Source organism: Mastigoproctus giganteus, chromosome 3 (assembly GCF_048544385.1).
Source record: "Mastigoproctus giganteus isolate SK-2022 chromosome 3, ASM4854438v1, whole genome shotgun sequence".
Taxonomy (NCBI): domain Eukaryota; kingdom Metazoa; phylum Arthropoda; class Arachnida; order Uropygi; family Thelyphonidae; genus Mastigoproctus; species Mastigoproctus giganteus.
Genome location: NC_143577.1, coordinates 49,972,516 through 49,994,126, shown reverse-complemented (window position 1 = coordinate 49,994,126; position 21,611 = coordinate 49,972,516). Strand labels below are relative to the sequence as shown.

Genomic DNA, 21,611 nt, shown 5'->3' with positions numbered 1-21,611 from the left:
AACAACAGATGGAAGGTTGTTCCAACAATCAACCACCGGGTTACAGGGTAGATGTGTGGAGGTTGAAGGCAAACCTCCACACATCTACCCTGTAACCATCCTACCCCAATTTGAATTTATGCTCCCTCAATTTGCAGTCTCAGCAACAGGAAGAATGGCATTAGCATTGAGCTTGCTCAATCCATTCAAAGCTTTAAACAGTTCAATCAGATCACTTCACAGATGCCTAGTCCCCACCCCAGATGCTACAATTTGCAGAACTGAACACTTTCTTGGTAAGACCACCCTTTGGTTCCCTTCACCAATCTTGTTGCCTTTCTCTGTATCCATTCAAGCAGATCTACATCCTTCCTGAAATGAGGCCTCCAGACCTGTATGTAGTACTCAAGTTTTATCTTAACCATTGCCTTGCACAGTGGGATAATCACATCCTTATCCATGCTAGCAAAGTGTTTGTATATCATTGACAAAACACTACAAGCTGACCTGGCAGCTTGTCTGCACTGCTCAGAGAATTTCATATCTGATGCACAATTATCCCCAGGTGTTTTTCATTTTCCACTACCCCGGGTGTAGTATCACACAGTTGATAAGAATTACTTTGGTATTACTGCTACCCATATGCACTACCTTGCATTTGTAAATATTAAACTTGAGCCGCCATTTCTTAGCCCATCTGCCTAATTTTTTTAGATCTTGTTGCAGTAGCATATTGTGCCAACCTTTGTATTATCTGAAACTTAAACATTAAGCATGATATACCTTTATCAATATCATTAATTAATATAGAAAACAACAATGGTCCCAACACCAACCCTGGGGGACTCTACTGATAACATTCATCCATGAAGAGTAGTATCCATTAATAACCACTCTGTCTTCTCCCACTCAACCATCCCTTTATCCAGAGCAGTAACTTACCCTTAATGCCACACTACTCCAAATTGTGTAGTAGTGTTTTATGTGCAACAGTATGAAAAGCTTTCCTGAAATCCAAGTATATGATATCAAAATTATTTTTTGCATCCAGTTCCTTTGTTACTGCATCATAGTATCCAATTAGATTGGTCACACCAGATTGTCTCTTAACCAAACCATGCTGTGACTGCAGTATAATTGCATTCCTGGATATCTGAATCCTCAGTGCAACATAGGAATCATAATAACATCTGCATCCTCAGTGTATATAGGAATTTTTCCACACCAATTAAAAATTTTTTTATTTGGTATAGTCAAAAGATGTCTTATATAAAAAAATAACTATGTAATCATATCATATACTGTAATTTGGAACTATAAATATATTTTAATATATTTTAAATTTCTATCTAGAGATGAACCTGATGAAATTCAGAACATTGCTAGTATGCCTGGTGTGTCTCGATATGGGATAAATAAATTGGAAGAGATATTGAAGCCTCTTGTGGATAAAGGACTTTGTTCTGTTTTGTTGTTTGGAGTGATTACTAAATTTCCCAAGGTACTACAAAAATGTTATTCATTATATTTGCATTGTGCCATTAATTGTTGATAAAATCATTAACAAAAATTATTTTCAGACTGTCAGTAAATCTTTTGTTATATACTATTATATTAATGCAGAATTATGAAAGTGAATAAAAATGTAAGAAAAATATTTTAAACTTTAGGGAAACTACTCACAAATAGAATTCTTTGGAACTTTTGTTGAATCATTCAAACATTAAATGAAATAACTCTTTTTAATAAATGCCATGCACAAGATAGGTTTTTCTTTAGTGAAACAATGTTTATCATCATCAGAGTCCATATTTTTAGCCATAAGAACACATGGGAAATCACAATATATATAAAGTAATATTTTGAGAGTAATTGTCACACGCTTCTTGATTAGACCGGGGTTCGAGCCTGTCACCACCAAATACGGAGGATGCGGAAAGGTCAAGGAATGACCACCGCATATCCCGGAGCAATATGGCCTTAGTTGCTAATGCTCCTAAAAACCAAATAACAAACAAACAAACAAACAGAGTAATTGTCACAAGTTTAATAATCAACTTACTCTAGTGTAAAATAAAAGTTTGGGAAGGAAGAATGGTTGAGAAAAATGCATATTAATTATTTTTTCTAATTATATCTGTGTTATAAGTTATAAAAAAATAAGCATATTATTGGGGGGGGGGAAAGGTCTTGTGCGTTGGGGATAAGCATATTATAAAACAAATCTTGCTGTAACCAAAAAAAAAAGAAAAAAAAATGAGGAAAGAAGAATTTTATTAAAAATATAAAAATAAATATATAGTGGTAGAGGTAGAAATAATATTGGAAATAATATCGATGGTTTAGACCACTATCTGGGAAAAAAAATTAATGGTCACATTAAAGCTATACAGAAATACAGGTCAATGATAATGGACCAGGTCATTATCATTGGTCAAAATCCCTGGTCATTAGAATAGAATAGAAACATCACTCCTAAAGCAGTTGCAAGAGCCTTCAAATATCACAGTGGATAGCACTGCTGCTTTCTTTCACTATGTGGAAAGATTTGGATTAATTCCTTTTGCTAGCCAAAGTATAGAAATACTTCCCATTGGGGTGGGACGAACTTTTATGGATCAGCAAAACCACTCACCTCTACATGTTAAATAGTTGTATTTATTATCTAACAGCATAAATATTTCTAATAAACTTTCTAGCAGCTATGTGATAACAAATAAAGTAATAATAAAATTTACAAGCTAAAGTGTTTCACAAGATCCTTCTCTTTGCTTCATCAGTGATTGTTGTTGTTGTTGTTCTTTGGGCATTTTTGGTGCATCAGCTACTCAAGCTATAGTGCTCTACTTCTTGTGGTATGCTGTCTTATTCTCGCTGTTGTTGTGTATTATGTCTTTACAAGCATGCGTTCATGGGCAATTTGATTATTGGCCAGGTTGCCAGCATAATTCATTGGAATTGTTAGTGATTAATATATTATAACAGAACAACTTAATTACATAATATAATACAATAACTTAATTACATCCCTTCCAAGGGCACCAACGTTTTGTAGTGGATGGGATTGGGTACCTCAGTGAAGCTGCGAGCTATGCAAGCAGTAGCTGGCATAGCTCGCAGCTTCATTGAGAGATCAGACAAAGTGTGTCCAAGGCAGGACGGAAGGCCTTAAGATGGCAGCCCCGTCATCAGTCTAGGCTGTGGATGGTGGGTAACCAACCCAGCTGAAACAATAATTACTCAAAAGTCTCAAGAAAAGAGAAACCAGATCATTAACATGGATTATGACTTGGCCTAGAAAAAGAAATCGAGATGGAAAACGAAATTAAAATTTAATTATTGGAATATACCCACTTGGAATATGAGAAGTATAAATGATAAATACCAGGAATTAGACTCCATTTTACATGAAAGAAACATCAAAATAGTGTAATAACAGAAACCAAGAAGAAACAGAAGGGTACAGATGACACTGAACATTATACATATATTTACAGTGGAGTGAACAAAGAAGACATGCAAAATCAGGAATCATGATATTTATCCATAAATCACTTCAGAGTAATATTTCTCACTATAAATATTGGAATGACAATCTTAGAAGTAAGGCTGAAAATAAGCAGGAGGTATCTCAATTATTGGCATTGGCTGCTATGGCCCTGAGGAAGGTAAAGAGGAAAATAATGATCAGTTTTATATACAGTTACAAAGGATCAAAAATAAGGTCAATTCTAATGACTATCTTTTTATAATGGGTGACATCTGGGCCAGATTTAAACTTGTTGTGGCCCTAAGCTATAACATGTATGAGGCTCTTCTCTTACAGTTCACCTGTGACAATATTAAAAAAGGATTTTTTAAGATGGAGCGAGGCCCCTTGTAATGTGAGGCCCTAAACTGTTGCTTGTTTAGCTTATATGTCAATTCGGACCTGGGTAGCGCAGTTGGTAGAATTGGTGTCCTCCCCACACTGGGTGGAAAAGACCTGAGTTTGAGTCCCATTGATGATGATGTGAGAAATTGTTATGGGTCTTTTTCACAACATGGCAGTTAGTCGACCTCAAGCAAGGATAGCATGGTTTATTCTTCCGGAAACTCGTCGCCTCCGTAGCCAGGTGGGCAGGAGCAGCAGTGCATAGCACATGCTTCTTGATTAGACCTGGGTTTGAGCCCGTGACCACCAAATATGGAGGATGTGGGAAGGTCAGGGAATGACCACTGCATATCCCTGGAGCAATATGGCCGTAGTTGCTAATGCTCCTAAAAAACAAAAACAACTATGGTATGGTCCGGAAAGTCGAGTTTTTCGTCCAGAAAACAGAAAATCGACCACAGAACACACGCCCAATTTATAGACAATATACATGAAGCAATATGGCCTTAGTTGCCGATGCTCCTAAAACCATATTACAACAATCCAGCCAGCTTTCCCAGAAACCCTGCAAGCTAATTACAATGCTGTACCACTGAATAGCATTGATGTTCAGTTATCTCAGATTCCCTTGTAGAGGGTTAATTCGTTTGCAATGTAATGATCATGTCACAATGCAATATGTTATGTAATGCAATATTATTATTATTATTAGCCATATGGTGCAAGGAAGCCTGGGGCTTTTGCTGCACCAGCCAAAAAAAAAATTTCAGTTACCCACACATAGAGAGAGAGAGAGTAGAAGGAAATCATCAAGAAAGAGAAGAATGATGATATCAGGCTTAGGACCCTGGGTGTGCCAAGCCCATACTCACCAGATGTGAGCCCCTGAAGGTATCTGACACTGTGAAGTCCCAACATAAGGTTGTGATGTGATCCCCAGTGACCCAATTGACACTTGTTGGCCCACCATGAAGATTCAAAATGAGTAGAAGTCCAATCCAGGAAGTAGAAGTCTAAACCAGGAATTGTGGTCACAATGAAGAAGTCAACTTTTCCTCAAACCTGAACAGTCCCAACAGTACAGACAGACTTTTTGACTGCAGCAGTCTGAAGCCCGAATGGGGAAATGGCAATCAACGACAAGTAAAAGCAAAAATTCTATATAACAACAATAATTTTAACTTTTTTGTATAATGACGATGTTCATTATTTATTAATTATTTATTTTTTATATACTGATGCGGAGGCCCCTTGTTAATACGAGGCCCTAAGCTGTAGCTTATCTAGCTTATGTGTAAATCCAGCCGTGGGTGATATGAATGTCCGAGTGGGTAATGCGCCATATGAAGCTAATATAGGGCTAAATGGAGAATCAATCTGTAATAAAAATGGGGATAGATTAAGAGATTTTGTTATTGGTAATGATTTAAAAATTATAAATACATTTTTTAAACATAAAGAATGTCACAAGTTTACATGGGAAGCTAGGAATCTAGGAAGCTAGGAAAATAATATAATCTATTAAGTATAATAGATTATATTATTGGCAATAGAAAAATAGAAAATATGATTACAGATGCCAGGGTATATAGAGGCTATGAAATTGAATCGGATCATTATCTGTTAATAGGAAAATTAAGGATGCTACCAAGATGGAAAAAATCAAATCAGAAAAGTGAATCAAATGTGACTAGAACTTTTAGAGTTACTTTATTAGATGAAGAAATTATCCGAACCCTTTATAAAGAGAGAATAGAACAAATGTCAGAAAACATCAAAGAAAGTGATGATATAGAAATAGAATGGGAGAATATAAAAATTATTCTTATTACAATAGTAAATGAATGTTTGGGAACTAAAGGCAAATGGAAAAGAAAAAAAGGAATCAGGAAAAGAAAGAAGCTTATTAAAAATGGTTAAACAGTAAAACAATAGGAACAGAAATTGAATATAAAAGAAAGAGAGCAATAGTTAGAAAGGTATATAAGAAGAAAAACAGAGAAATGTGGGACCATCTTATATCAGAAATGGAAATTCAAATATATCAGTGATATATTTGAAAAGACCCAATTTTTATAAAATCATTACTTCCAAAATTTAGATTACTTCCAAAATCTATGGACAGAAACGTATACTAACTTGTATGATATATCACCAAATGAAAATACAGATAGGGAAAATATATCATTTCGAGAATTTAAAGATGCTTTAAATAATAGTAAATTTGGAAAGTCCCCAGGTGAAGACGATATAAACATTGAATAATAAAATATGCTGGTAATAACGTCCATAGATGCTTGTTAAGATTCTATAATATAATTTGGAACAAAGGAAAAAGTCCATAGCTGGAAAAATGCCATTGTCACCCCTATATTCAAAAAGGTGACAAATCTTGGTGTGAGAATTACAGAGGAATAAGTCTTCTGAATGTTGGATATAAATTATTTGTAAGATTGTTGTCAGCAAAATTATGGAAATATATTGATCCTGTTTTATATGAAGAACAAAATGGATTCAGAAAAGGAAGATTCTGTATAGACCCAGCTTTTACACTAAAAATTTTAATAGAGAATTTAATAGTATTTTAATAGTATAGAAATTTTAATAGTATTGAAACACATTTCGTATTTATTGATTTCAAGAAGGATTTTGATATAGTGTCTAGAGGAAGGTAATGGGAAATTTTAAAACAATTAAATACAGTATCCCTAATCAATTATTAAATGCTATAATGGATGTCTATCATAATAATAGAATTACAGTAGTCTAACTCTGGTATAACTGAATGGAAGTCAATCAGTCGAGGAGTTCATCAAGGATGATGCCCATTGTCACCATTTCTGTTTAATATTTATATAAATGCAATAGTCAAAGAATGGAAGAGGACTATCAATTGTGGTTTTAAAATTGATTGAGTAACTAAATTAAATACTTTATTATTTGTTGATGATCAAATAATAATAGCTCAGAATGAAGACTAACTTCAAAAATATTTTTTTACCTTAAACAATATTGCCAAAACATTTGGAATGGAAATTTTAAATGAAAAGACTAAAGTTATGGCATTTAAAGGTAATTATCCAATCAGAAGTAAAGTAGTAATAGAAAATATCATCCTGGAGCAAGTAACTTCATTTAAGTATCTTGGATGTCATCTATCTTATGTTGAAGAAAAAGATATAGAATTAAAACTTTCTAAAAGTTACAGGTTTAATTGACAATACCCTAAAACCAAATAAACTTCAAAAGCATACAAGGATAAAAGATTATAAGGTAGTAGCAAAACCCACTTTACTCTATAGAAGTGAAATTTGGACAATTAAATCAAAAGACAAGAAAAGGATTGAAAGTGCTGAAATGAAATTTATTTGCCAAACCAGTGGCTATAGACTATTGGACAAGAAGAAAAGTTCTGATATTCATAAAGAATTAGGTATTGATCCAATAATATATAAAATCTACAAATATAGAAAAAAATGGATTAATCACTTGGATAGGATGCCAAGACTACCAAAGAAAATCAGACCTCCTGGCCAAATCCTTGAAAGGATTTAGGCCAGGGATTAAATCATCATCATGATGATTTAATTATATAGTGAAATTATTTTTTACTATCTTTAACTTGGTGACTAACAACATTTAAAACAATTCAAATACTGCCAGCTTAAATCTGTATAGTATAGAGTCATACAGGTTCAGTCAGATGACTGAAGGAAAAGAGAATGTTTGGGATGTCACAGATATACTTTTTTGGAGTGGTTCACAATATTCATTAGTAATGTCAGTGAACACTAGAGGCTTACATCTGGTGAGTATGGACTTGGCACACCCAGGGTCCTGAGGCTGGATATCATCATTCTTCTATTTCTTAGTGATTCCTCTCTCTCTCTCTCTCTCTCAGGGTAACTTGGAAAATTTTTTTTTTTTTTTTGACTGGTGCAGCATATGTCTCAGGCTTCCTTGCACTATATGGGTAATAATAATAATAATCTGGGTGATCACCCAGACTGAGTACACTCATAGACACGACCAGGTAGCCAGGATAATACATCAGAAGCTAGCAAGGAAATACCAGTTGACCAAAGAAAGTGTACCATACTACAAGTACGAACCCCAGGCAGTAATAGAGACCTGAACCCACAAGTTGTACTGGGACCGCGCCGTAATAACAGATAAGACCATCCCGCACAACAGACCAGACATAACCCTTGTGGACAAGATGGAAAAGGCTACCTACCTGATTGACATAATGGTGCTGAACACTAGCAATATCCAGAAAACCCATGAGGAAAAATTAGGAAGTACACGAATCTGAGACATGAGATCAAGGAGATGTGGCATATGCAAGAAGTATCAACCATCCCGATCATCATGTCAACCACAGGTATGATGCCAAATACCCTACATAACAGCCTACCAGCAATAGGTCTCCCAGCGAACACCTACAGGGAACTCCAGAAAGTAGCAATCCCTTGTAGGATAGTCAGAGAGTTCCTCAACCAACAGTAACACCAGACATAACAACAACCACCCTGTGTACTTGGTAGCAATACCTGTCACGAAGTGGAACCCCCAATCAGGGAGAAATAATATATGAGCAACAATAATACTAATAACCACCCTGTGTACTTGGTAGCAGTACCCGTCACAGAGTGGAATCCCCCAATCAGGAAGAAATAATATAAGAGCAACAATAATAATAATAACATTCCTTTCAAAGGTGAGGTTGGTAGTTTCTGGCTGGAATTCTTCTGTGCGTATTTGCAAAAGGGGAAAGAAAAAGTATCTTGTTGGTTCTTATCAGTAAAATTCACTTGGGGAATGTGAGCATATGGTTGTCTTGCTTCTGTCTGTTGAAGATGTGAACTTCGTTGTTGGCTGTTAATGCCTATTGTTATTGATAGAATTGGTTGTATCTTAACGAGGAAGCTTTGTTCAGCCTCGTATATTTTATTTATCATGTGTAAGCATAAGATGGGGATAGGGCATCAAATTCAAAATGTAAGTTTTGTAGGGTTTAACGTGGACCATGACCATAAGTGCCGGTAGGATATTTTGCAAGGTGGTGCTTGTGGGAATAAATTTTTTGTTCACCAAATTTTCAAATACATGCAATATTTTAATTAAGTCAATTTTGACTGATTTACATGTACAGCCAAGCCAACATTTCTTGAACGGTGGGAGAAAGTCCTTGTATTTTGAAAGAAAGAATTTGTATTATTTTCATGTTTCAATAAATTAATGAAAATATTAAAAATCGTGTATTACTTTGAAATCCAAAGGTGGTACACTTGCACCATGCTGCCGGTGCCCATGACAAAGGTAGAGGTAGAAAGATTTGCTTCTAATATGAAAGCATGAGAATGAAAAATCTTTAGTACTATATATATATGTTGTGAGCTGGATATCATCATTCTTCTCTTTCTTGGTGATTCCCTTCTATTTCTTACTCTTGTTCATTTTCTCTCTCTCTCTCTCTCTCTCTCTCTCTCTCTCTCTCTCTCTCTCTCTCTCTCTGAGGGTAACTTAATTTTTTTTTTTTTTTGGCTGGTGCAGCAAAAGCCTCAGGCTTCCTTGCACCATGTGGCTAATGATAATAATAATATTATAATGCCTGTGCTTGTATTTTAAAAAACATTTGAAACCAATTAAGTTATAGAGAAGATGGGGAAAAAAAAAAGGTATAAAAAACTACTAAAATACCAGTTGAAATGACGCTTCAAAGTCTAAAGGTTTTTCAAGTTTTTTTTAAATTTTTATTTTTCAGTAAAATGGAAAATGGAATTATGGGTACCAAATTGTCAGGTTACTGTTTTAAATGAGTGCAAAGCTGGATACAAGGATGTAGTTATTCTGTCTAGTGTAGGTGCCTTTCAGTTGGAAAAACCAGACTGTACTATCATCTGCTTGTGCTTGGTGAGGGGAGGCTTCTTAATTGTATGTACTTTACCTTAATGTTGTATCTCATAGCCATCAGTATGTTGGCACAAATGGAACAGAGGTATTATGGGGGGGGGGAGAGAGAGATCTCCTCTGCTAAGGATTGTTTGATTTAGGATTAAGTTGTTCTTTTTATGGTGGATAAAGCATATCCATTATTTAGAAAAATTCTCTTTATGGTGGCTGGCTCTTTTTACAGATTTGTGCCCTTTCACAGAAGTAAAGCTCTGAGTATTTAGCCTTTTTTTAAGGTAATATAGGTTTAGTTGCCAATATGCTATATAAATAACAATCTGGCCATTTAGCATCGTAATCTTTGGTATTAACAGGATAGTTGTATCTGAACAAAAAGATAAGGCGTGATTAATGTCAGGGGAGGCATTGGGGTAGGAGTCAGCTATCCCATGTAGGTGCAATGTTCAGAAATATGTTTCTCTAGAGTGAAATAGCAAAAAAATATGATTGCAGAACAACAAAAACTACTACAAAGAAAGCAGTGAGGGCAGCATGCAAGTCCAAATGTCAAAAAGTATACTTTAAAACGAAAATACCTCATTTGTCAGATGACAAGTGGGTTAGATCAAATGAGTTGAGGAACCTCTTAAAAATAGCTGATGCTATTGTTGTTGTTATTTGGTTTTTAGGAGCATTAGCAACTAAGGCCATATTGCTCCGGGAATATGCGGCGGTCATTCCCTGACCTTTCCGCATCCTCCGTATTTGGTGGTGACGGGCTCAAACCCCAGTCTAATCAAGAAACGTAGGCTACGCACTGCTGCTCCTTCCCACCCGGCTACGGAGGCACCAAAAAAATAAAATAAAATAAAATAAAATAGCTGAGATAGTCCTTGTGGGATATAGTGTCAGCTCTGATCCTACATCTTGATCCTACATCTTCAACTTATTTATCAGTGTTTTTTTTTTTAATGAAAACCCTAAACATGAAAGATATCAAAACCTCTAGTACTTAGTACTGTGCATGAATTGAAGGAGATAGGAAGGAGGGGATGCTGGAAACTTTGCTCTGTTGACTAAACATGGGTTTCACCACTTCAAGCCTCCAATAAGCAAAGTGGTGGTATTGCACCCATTGATGAGAGTAATCTACCACCTAGTTTGATGCTTGCAGTTTGTAGTTTCTTCCACTACATACTTCTGAAAAGGATTTAGAATTAGCAATCCCCAATGTGACACATTCCTTTAAGTTTAGTAATTTAAGTAATATGTTATTGTCTTATAAATAAATATAAATTTAACTTTATTGCATAAGCCAGATCAGGGTTCTACGTTGTGGAAAAATACCTGAGTTTGTTTCTTCTCTAGAACAGGAAGAACTTTTATGGTTTTTTTTAATAACAACAGTTTATTATTTGTTTAATAATTGTTAACCCCAATTATTAAACAAAAAAAAGTACAAAAGTTCATCCCAGGTAAAGGTTTTTTATATATATATATATATATATATATATATATATATATATATATATATTTATTTTGCTTTTCCCAGAAAATGGTATTTTTTCCCACAAAACAGAAACTGTGTTATACTCGCACATCATGGCTTTCCTTCTGTGATATGTATTCTGAACAACACAACATCGTGTCAAAAATGTCATTATGTCGCAACAATATTAAAACAAAAACTAGTTGTCATTATTTCAGGAGGAACACATCAAATATCATTGGAAAAGATCACGTCTGAGATTTTACTTTGTTTTATATTATGAGTTTTGCACTCCACATGTTATAATTTTAATAAATTATTTCAATAAACTATGATTTTAATAAACCATAATTTTAATAATAAATTTAATAAACGATAATTTTAATAATTTTTGCACAAATTTTTTTGTGTTACAAATCAGTTTTGCTATTGGGAAAATATTTTTAAACAGTTTATTTATCTTATTTTACTTTCTTTTAGTTGTTAGCATTTCCTCATCCTTTCTTTATTTTTCAAGGATGAAAAGGCTAGCAGTGTAGATAACCCTAACACACCAGTGATACTAGCAATTAAAAAAATAAAGGAAGCATTTCCTGATCTATTGATTGCTTGTGATGTATGCCTCTGTGCATACACTAATCATGGACATTGTGGTATGTGTTATTTTTAAATCAGATTTTAGTGCAAAAAATTTGTGCTTTTTAATAGAGATTTTTTATGTATACCTGTAAAAGTCAAAGGATTTGAGACGATACATTAATATCTATCAACTTATAAGAAAGTATAAAATTTTCCTACAAGAAAATGCCATATTGTATAAATTACAATATGGTATTTAGAATAATAGTCACTTCCTTATATTTTCAGTAGAACTTAATTTCAAACAATAATATAACAATTATATATTGTTTACAAACTATCAAAATTTGAAATAGTAATTTCAGATAAATATCAAATATTAAAGAAATCAAAACACAATCCACTGTGATTATATTATAACAGGGTGCACTATATCATATTCATTAAGGATCTTTTAGTGTGAAATTTTAAATTAGAATCTATATATATTAGGGAATTGAGAAACAGTAACAACATTGATGAAAAAAAATTGCATATAAGTAAGCATAGTAAAATGATAAATTGAATTCTGCACTTAGAAAAAAATTAATTAGAAGTTGCAAAAAACCTTGGAAAAATGCCTAATTGATGATATTAAGATACAAGCATCCACATTTCATTACCATGATCCATTTCTGAGATACTAGTTTATTTTTGCTTGAAGATCTTATTGCCTCATAAAAATAGGTAAATAGTAGGTGAAGTGGAAATAAGTAGGTATTAGTTTATGCCTCAAATAAAATTTCAAAAAAATTTCCCAGAATTTTTTTTGAGAAAATCATTTTTTTTATCAATATTCTGACATGTGCCTATTACCATTTATTTGTATAAAATGTCAGGTCCATTAAAAAGACTATACCTATTGGAGATAAGCATTCATCACAGTCAGGAAATCCAGTCAAAGGCTAGTTACCAGTAAATTCTGTTATTTATTTTCTAATACTGTATTGCATGTGGTGAAGTTCTATTTTGGTGAGGTTCTTCATTATTTATTTGGTATGCTATATATTATTGTTAAGCATATGAATTATATGACCAATTAAGTACTTAGGTTATTCACTGAAAAGAGAAAAGTAGGTTGCTAATGCAAATAAAATAGATTCCTTCCCCATTCAGTTAAAAATCTCAGAGCTTTCTGGAAGCAGAGAAAAAGGAGACAGAATATAAATCGTATTATATGATGTGAACTGTATGAGTTCATGTGCCGTACTTGTTTAATTATAAGGTATGAATAAATGTGTTTAAACAATGAATTTCTTTCATAGACTATCAAGTCAAGAAGCCACCAGATTGACTATGACATTGGAAATTCATTGGAAAGCCAGTGGAAGAACTTTCCTGGAATTCTATGATAGAATTAAAGAAATAATCTGAAATACATTACAATAAATAGAAATAATCTGAAGTAAATTACAATGAATAGAAATAATCTGAAATACATTACTATGATAGAATTCTGAAATGCATTAATAATAAATTATATTTATATTAATTAAGCATGCAATAGATTACTTTCAAGCAATCCATAGCATGTGCTTAATTGATGTACAGTGTTTATGCTGCTTAATGTGATCACTTTGGGACTCAGCTAAACTGATAAATAACTGAAGGAACAAGAATGTAGCCATTCAGCATTGTTTATTGATGTAAACTGGAAATATGTACATAAAAAGGTGGAAGTGGACAGAAAGAAAACATTAAAATCAAGCAATATAAAATACTCTAATTTGATCATTCACTATTTTTTTGAGAAAGTCTTCAATAAAAATGAAACTCATAATGTTTCTGCAAAAACAGGAGGTCATAATCCCATTGTATAAGGCAATTGTAAGACTACATTTGGAATATTGTGTTCAGTTTTGGAGACCTCATTTGATAAAAGACATTGAGCTTCTTGAAAGGATCCAAAGACTGGCAACTTGAATGATGAGATCGGCAAAAGGATGACCGTATGAGAAAAGACTCCAAGTATGTGGGCTACAGAACTTGGCAACCTCAGAGGTAACATGCTTAAGGTTTATAAGGCTCCGGGAGTAATTAGTAAAATGAATGAAGGTGGAATTCTTACTGTTATAAAGAATTCCAGAATCATAAATTCAAATTACAGGGGTTGAAGTTTAGATTAGACTGTAGGAAGTTTTCTTTTAGCCAGCAAGTTATTGATTGCTGGAACAAGTTGCCCTCACAGGTAGTTGAAGCTGACAGTTTGAATAAATTCAAAGGTAAATAGGATAGTTAGCCTCTGTGAGAAGGGAAGCATATAATTTGTATTTTTTTTTTTTTTTTTTTTTTTTGCCAGTGCAGCAAAAGCCTGTGGCTTCCTTGCACTATATGGTGAATACTATTACTATAAATCCATACAAACCATTAAAAACAAAGAAAATATTAAAATCATGAATTAGAAAAGGATTAATGCTTTACTGTAAAAAAAAAAAAATCTGATTGGTACGAGTACAGATATGGTACTTTCTTTCACAGCATAATGTTGGAGTTCAAGAACAAATGGGGACGTTGCATAATTACTTTTACTGCATGTGCATAAACCATGTATGAATGCACAGTGGAAGATTGTATGAAGCACCAATTACTATTGTAATCAGTGCTTCATACATAGAAAAATAATTTTTTTTTCTGTGTATTATTATACATCTGATCTTGACTTCCTAAAAGTGATAACATTATGCATGATCACAATAAGCAGCATGCACTGTATTTCCCATGTCATCTACAGAACTTGGTATTTCAGGAATCATCAGAGGCCTCCAAACGTGTCGGTCCTTTTGCAAGTTCTGTGAGTTCTTATGAAAGCCATTTAAGTTCATGCAAGCAAGCAAGCAAAATTATTAGTGAATGCCAAGATTAAATCATCAATGTGTGCACCAGCAAGTGCAGAGATCTGAACAAGTTTTCTTATTTGTTTAAGATTAATGGAAGAATTCCAGTGTGATTTTTGCTTCGTAAAAATCTCTAAGGCTCTAGTAATATCTCTAAAGTTAAAGGAGGAGGGGTGAAGAGAGAGCAAAAATTTATTTTATCATGCCTCATAATGTTTTCAGTGAATTATAGCATTTATCTATTTGTGGGATAATTCATTGATACTGAAAATTTGAGCTGATTTATGTGTGTGCCAATGAAGGATTATCAACTTATTCTTTGATGTTAACACAATTATTAAATTTTCAGGCATTATCAAGTGGATTGCTATTGACAAGTGCAACATGAAGAGTGAAGATTTAGTTTGCTCTTTCTTTTCTTCTTAATAGGAAACTTCTTCAATAGAAAAGTAGGACAAGTTCTTCAGAATATTAAACAGCTTGAGGCCAGTCCATAAAACAGTAACCAATTTGGTAATATTCTATCATACATGCTTAGTATTGTCTTTATATGTATTAGAACCTGTATGGAATGAATACCAGTTTTAAAGTGCCCGGTATAGACTATAAAAATCTTATACAGGCAGCATGCAGAAAATTCTGTTCTCAACTCTGGCAAGCCAAAGTTATTATAAGATCCTACAGATAAAAACTGAACTAAAACTATGGGAATCAAACTTCAGATATAACATGGAAAGAGATGGTCCTGGCAAGACCTTATCAGCCATTCTCACCTAACTCATCTTTTCTTGCATTGGGGAAAATCCTCCTCAATGCCCTTTTTGTCAGGCTCAACTGAAAGTCAAACATATCCCCCTAGACTGTCCTTGATGATAATCCTGATTGCTCATTAGGATCAGTGTTGAATCCAGGGAGGGGTGACCAGGGGGTGAAACTCACCCCCTGGGGAATACCCCCCCCCCGGTGAAAAATAGCAATTTTTATTTTATAAAACATGAATTCAATAAATTTATGTCAAATAAACACAACACGAAAAATCACATCAACTAATGTGGTACTTGTTAAGTGGTACATGGCAAAAATAAATCACTAAAATTCAAAAGACACGAAATTTTCAAAAAAATTAAATGGGCATATTTCTGGCTGTACAAATTGTAACTAAAAGCCACTATTTCAAGTGTCTTCATTTTCGTTTTATGACTTTCAGGTTCCCTTTATTTTCACACAAACCATCTCTTGATAGTGTTTCACACAAACGGTCTACTTGAAACTAATTCTTTGTTTGTATATCGCAAACAAGATCGCAGTCTGCGAATAGGTTCACCTGAATTGGTTCCTGACAGATACTATTGTAATTATAGCGTCTTGCAGCTGCAGGGGAGTCTACTGTAGCTACTAATTCATTGTCAGCAGTTTCGCTTTATGGTTTTCACATTCTGTGGCTAATTCTTCCTTTGTATACCGCAAACAAGACGGTTTGCAGCTTATGAACAATTCGTTTTATATCCTTTTTATTATACACATCTGTACTTTATTATATGCATATGTACTGTAATATTGAAAGATTGCATGAAGATAAGCTTAGAGGGCCTAAAATGAGTTATCGGAAAAATTAAAAATCAGTCAACTACTGAGTGCCTGGCACTCAGGATGAAGGGTCCATAGTTACGAGTGGTTGTTAGTGTAGTATCTCAAATAGAGAGCTTTATGATAACTGAAAAAAGTTTCTAGTACCCCGGCTTGTTCTAAAACTGAGGAACTAACGAAAATTGTCTATTTGAGTTTTTCCAGTTGTTGTGAATGACAACGGTTTCTGCCGTTGTCATTCGCAACTCCAGCTTCTGCCTGGAGAAGCGATCAAAGTCTTGGGGAGAAGCGACTGGCAGGTGAGGGCTGTGCAAGACTCCGTGCAGACACCTCCCCACCACCACCGCCTCAACACTGTCTCTCTGAGTTCCTCCTTGCCCAGACAACTCTAGCTTTGAAAATTGTTAAAAAGTACTTTTCGTTGCAAAATTTATAAATGACCTTTATAGAATTATTAATTAACTATTTAGCAACCTTTTTGTCACCAAAAGGAGAGTTACTTAGTACAAAGAAGCGCACTATCAAAGTGCAATAAAAATTTTGTTTTTTAATTTTAACACAAAAAGTAAATGATAGATTTCAATCAGAATAGTTTTCCCTTGATAAGCATCAAATAACGCATAGCTAATGTCATTTTTAAATTTTTAGCTCCATTAGCAACAGAAATTCTATAACAAAAATTACTCACATTTTCCTGTCTGGCACCATCATTTTTAATTTTAAAAATATTTTAAAATTATATTTTAAACCTACTCGCTGAGCTCTTTCCAGTGGTGTATGATAAGCTATAGGTTGTTGACAACATTTTTATCCCCCCATTTCTCATACAAATTTTTGTCAACTATGATCAATATGACGTTATGTTGGCCCACATGATGTACAAACCCATGCAAAATTTCAAGTCAATAGGTTGAGTGGTTCTAGAGATACAATGTTGTGACAGATGGACGGGCAGACAGACAACCGAGTGATATTATAAGGGTCCTTCATTAGACTACGGACTCTAATAAATGAAGTGATTGATACACATGCAAAGAAAAAAGCAAAGAAGAATAAGGTTATTACAATAATCGTATTGTAATAATCTTGCATGTTTGATTATAATTTGTATAATTTTTTTTGCAAAATTTAATTGGTGATTTTCATATTATTATACTATGATTATTGTCAGTAATGTGGTTTTTGTGAACTGATAATTAGTATTTAGATGTTAAATAATAAATATTTCCTTTTGTTTCCTATTTTGTTTTCTCATATTGTCTTATTATAATATTCATAAATTGCATAATCTGTATATTTATATTTATGCATATTATGCATAAATATAAATATACAGATTTATTTGTAACATATACATACATTGTAATACATACATACATATACAAATATTAAATAATAATAAAAAATATACTACATGTACCTCCTGAAGTTTACATTCTTTCCTCCGGTGCAAATGCTCTGGATTTAACACTGATCAGGATTACCATCATCCAACTATATGACTTGATTGTATTTAACCATATTTTGGACTAAATCCAAAATGTTTAAACAAATCACGGATCGGCACAGTTTGGTCCATGAGGCTTTTATGCTACTAAACCCCAAACAACAACAACAGTTTTCTGCTGAGGGCTGAAAACTGTGAGCAGTTTGACACCATTTTAGCCATCAGACATGTTTTTATTGAACGTCCAAATTATATATTTAAGAATGCCATTTATGTTCTAGCACTTTTAGCCATCTGATTTATGTATCACCTTTACATCCTGTAAGATAAAATCTGACAGGGACATGTCTGAAATTTTTCCAATTTTATAAGTTGTAAACTTACAAAGATATATAATTGTTTTGATGTTTACAATATAAATTCTTATCCTTTTACTTGTTTTATTGTTATTTACTTTTTTTTTTTTTTTTTCTACAACCCTTATTGTATAATATTTTTGGACTTGTCATAATGGTCTAAATTGCCATTGTGCCATTAAAAGTCATATTAAATTGAAACTGTCGTTGAATCCACTTTTATATCTAGGATGTGGCGGTAGTCATATCATGAGATTTAAAATTTTTATTATTTATTATTATTTTTTATGCTATTCATTTTTACATGGTCTAAATGTTGTCTTCCAAATTTTATCTTTGGTTGGTTTGCCACCTGCAGGTGATTAAAGTCGCACAATTTAATTATAACCACTCTGTATGTAAATGTGGATATTCTGTTGGAGAGAGAAATTTTCTTTTATGAAAGTAAAATTCTAAACCCATCTGGTAGATTATCACTAGTTATAATTAATATCAAAATTAAATTAGAATATCATCTGCAAAACAATCAATAATAAGATTTCTTCTACCATAAATAGGCATCCTAAATCAAGATGGAAGTATTAACAATGAAGCCAGTATTCAACGTTTGGCAGAAGCTGCTGTTGCATATGCAAAAGCAGGTAAATGCTGTAGCGTTTAAAATGGTATTAGTACTCTAGCTGGTATTTTTAAATTATCTGAAATGTATTGCTGACCTTTGGTTAATAAAGAATATCCCTATAGAATTTTCAGTAACCCCAATTTGTCTTTTGCATAGTTATAACTGCAGTTATTTTAAACATTTAATAAAAGACTTGCATTTCTTCCTTTATTTGACAATTATTTTTGTATAGTACTGAACTTAGGAAGCTTCTTAAAATGTAGGGAATACTAAAAAAGAAACTAATGGAAATTTTACTAATAGGGATTATAAAAAAAAAAGTTATAAAGCATGCTTTAATCCATAACATACCCAGAGAAAATTATTTTTTGAACTATTTTAAAATCATGTTTTAAATGATTTGAAAATATCTCATAACGCAGTTAAATAACTCTCTCTCTGTCTGTTTACTCATTCCTGTGTTTGTTTCACCAGATTATTGGTACAACAAAAGCTAATTTTGGTAGTCTAGCAAGTAAGTGTTGGGGCAAATTTTTCCATAACCTCAGTACAGAGAATTTAATACATTTTGCACAGGCTTTGAAAGGCACAACATGATGTACATGATTGTACAAGGATAAAACATGCAGCACATTAAGATGCCAAAACAAATCCTCCATAACAGTATAGTGGTTTTGCCACTTGTTATTTATGTAAATGGATCTAGATTTGAATCCTGTTGGAGACTGGAGGAATTCTTAGTCTTCAGTTAGAAATCTCAGGCAGAGGGAATAGAGGTTTCCTCCTGTGAGTTATTCTGGGTTTTTTATCTTGCACAACATGCATATCAGCCTGTAAACATGTACAGGCATAAGACACACAGCACAATATAGCCAAATATATAGGGTGATCAGATATCCCATTTTTGAAGGAGGTGGCCCATTGTCCCAGGAAAGATGAAATGGGAATGCCAATTAGGACCATTTTTTCCAATAGTACTATTTTATTTAGAGTTACATGATTACACATACACTGAGTGGACAAAAATCATGGGATACCTGCCTAGTAATGGGTAGGCCCACCTTTCGCCTAAGAGCAGTCACAAGGCGGGGCATTGAGTCCACTAGTTAACGAAAGCATTCCACAGGTATTTCCATCCATGCTTGCTGCACTGCTGTCCATAATTCCATTGCATTCCTGGGTGGAGGATCCAAAGCTCGAATTGACCTTTCCACAGCATCCCAAAGATGCTCCACAGGGTTCATATTAGGTGAATGGGGGTAGGCTGTTCCATGGTAGTAAAATCTGTGGAATGTTCTTCGAACCATGTTTTAGTCGATATGGCACTGTGGGGAGGCACATTGTCCTGCTGGAACAGTCCATTGCCCTGTGGATGCACGATGACCATGAAGGGATGCAGCTGGTCTGCAAGGATGGACACATAACCTGGACTGTTCAAAAATGCATCTAGACATACCAGAGGTCCCAACGTGTGCCAGTTGAACACACCCCAGACCATTACCTACTGTCTACCTGCCTGAGCAGTTCCTTGTTGATATGACAGGTGCATAGCTTCGTGTGGTTTCTGCCAGATACACACCCTCCTGTCCGCTTGAAATAACTGGAAACAGGACTCATGGGACCAGGAGATCTGTCTCCAATCATCCAAGATCCAGTGCCAATGTTCTTTCACCCAGTTGAGGCATAAAGTCCCGTGTCATGGTGTTAGCAATGCACCTCTGGTGGGTCAGCAGGCACTCATAACCTTTTGTGGCTAATGATCGCCTGATGGTCTTGGTGGAGACGTTTCTGGCACCTCCCTCATTGAAGTTGGCAGTGATTTGTGCCACTGTCATATAAAAAAAAAAGTTATAAAGAGCAGACAGATATTGATGGCCACGTTCATCCACCACCTTTCTCTGCCCACAGTGCTGTCTACGATGAGATGTTATTCCAGAAATGGCGTATTCCCGATACACGCTTGATACTGTCAAACGGAGATAGTGCAATTTCTGTACTAGAGTGACCCATGTGTTGGGCACCCACTATCATCTCTCTTTCAAAGTCATTTAACTCACAATGTTTATCCATACTGACATCAAATTACCATATACATGAATGCAGTATACCTATATACCTGCCGAGTGGTGGGTTTGTCCACTAGCAAGAGGGGGTGACAGCGTCACTTGCCCAGGAACCAGGTGTTCCATGAATTCTGTCCTTTCAGTGTACATCTTGTAAGTGGTACTTTTTTTTTTTTTTTTTTATTAGATGTTTGTCAAGTTGACAACAACAGTATACCTACCCCCTTGGGAACAAAGACACTTATAGTCACTTATCTGTAACATTTGATTTTGTAAATAAGATATATTATATTGATATTCTAACATTATATTGTGATGATATTTAGTATTAGTAGTGGCAAATTATGCAAGAAAGCAAACTTATAAAGCATCAGCTTAAAAAAAAAAAAAAAACCCACTTCATCCATCCATATCCCCCAAGTATTTATCTAGTTCTTCCTTCAGCTTATTCGAACTGCCCAGTTTCACAACAACAGATGGAAGTTTGTTCCAACAATCAACTACTTGCTAGGTGAAGGCAAACGTCCATATGTTTATCTATCAACCATCCTTCCTCAACTTGAATTTATGGCCCCTCATGTGTGGTCTTAGAAAGAGGAAGAATGCCGTCAACATTTAAATTCCAAACTCATCTGGTAGATTACCACTAGTTATAATTTATATCAAAATTAAATTAAAATATCATCTGCAAAACAATCAATAATAAGGTTTCTTCTTACCATAAATAGGCATTCCAAATCGAGATGGAAGTATTCAAAATTAAGCCAGTATTCAATGTTTGGCAAAAGCTGCTGTTGCACATGCAAAAGCAGGTAAATGTTGACTCAATCCATTCTAGGCCTTAAAC

The 21,611-nt window shown here is 34.2% G+C and overlaps 1 protein-coding gene across 1 annotated transcript in view; it reads left to right on the top strand.

Annotated features, from left to right (window-relative positions):
• Positions 1–21,611, top strand: part of Pbgs (Porphobilinogen synthase) — a 63,111-nt gene that overhangs the window by 1,602 nt on the left and 39,898 nt on the right. The window contains exons 2-4 of the mRNA XM_090370522.1: positions 1,333–1,480; positions 11,755–11,890; positions 18,637–18,720. Coding sequence (XP_090226648.1) covers positions 1,333–1,480; positions 11,755–11,890; positions 18,637–18,720 — 368 coding nt within the window. The remainder of the gene's footprint in view (positions 1–1,332; positions 1,481–11,754; positions 11,891–18,636; positions 18,721–21,611) is intronic.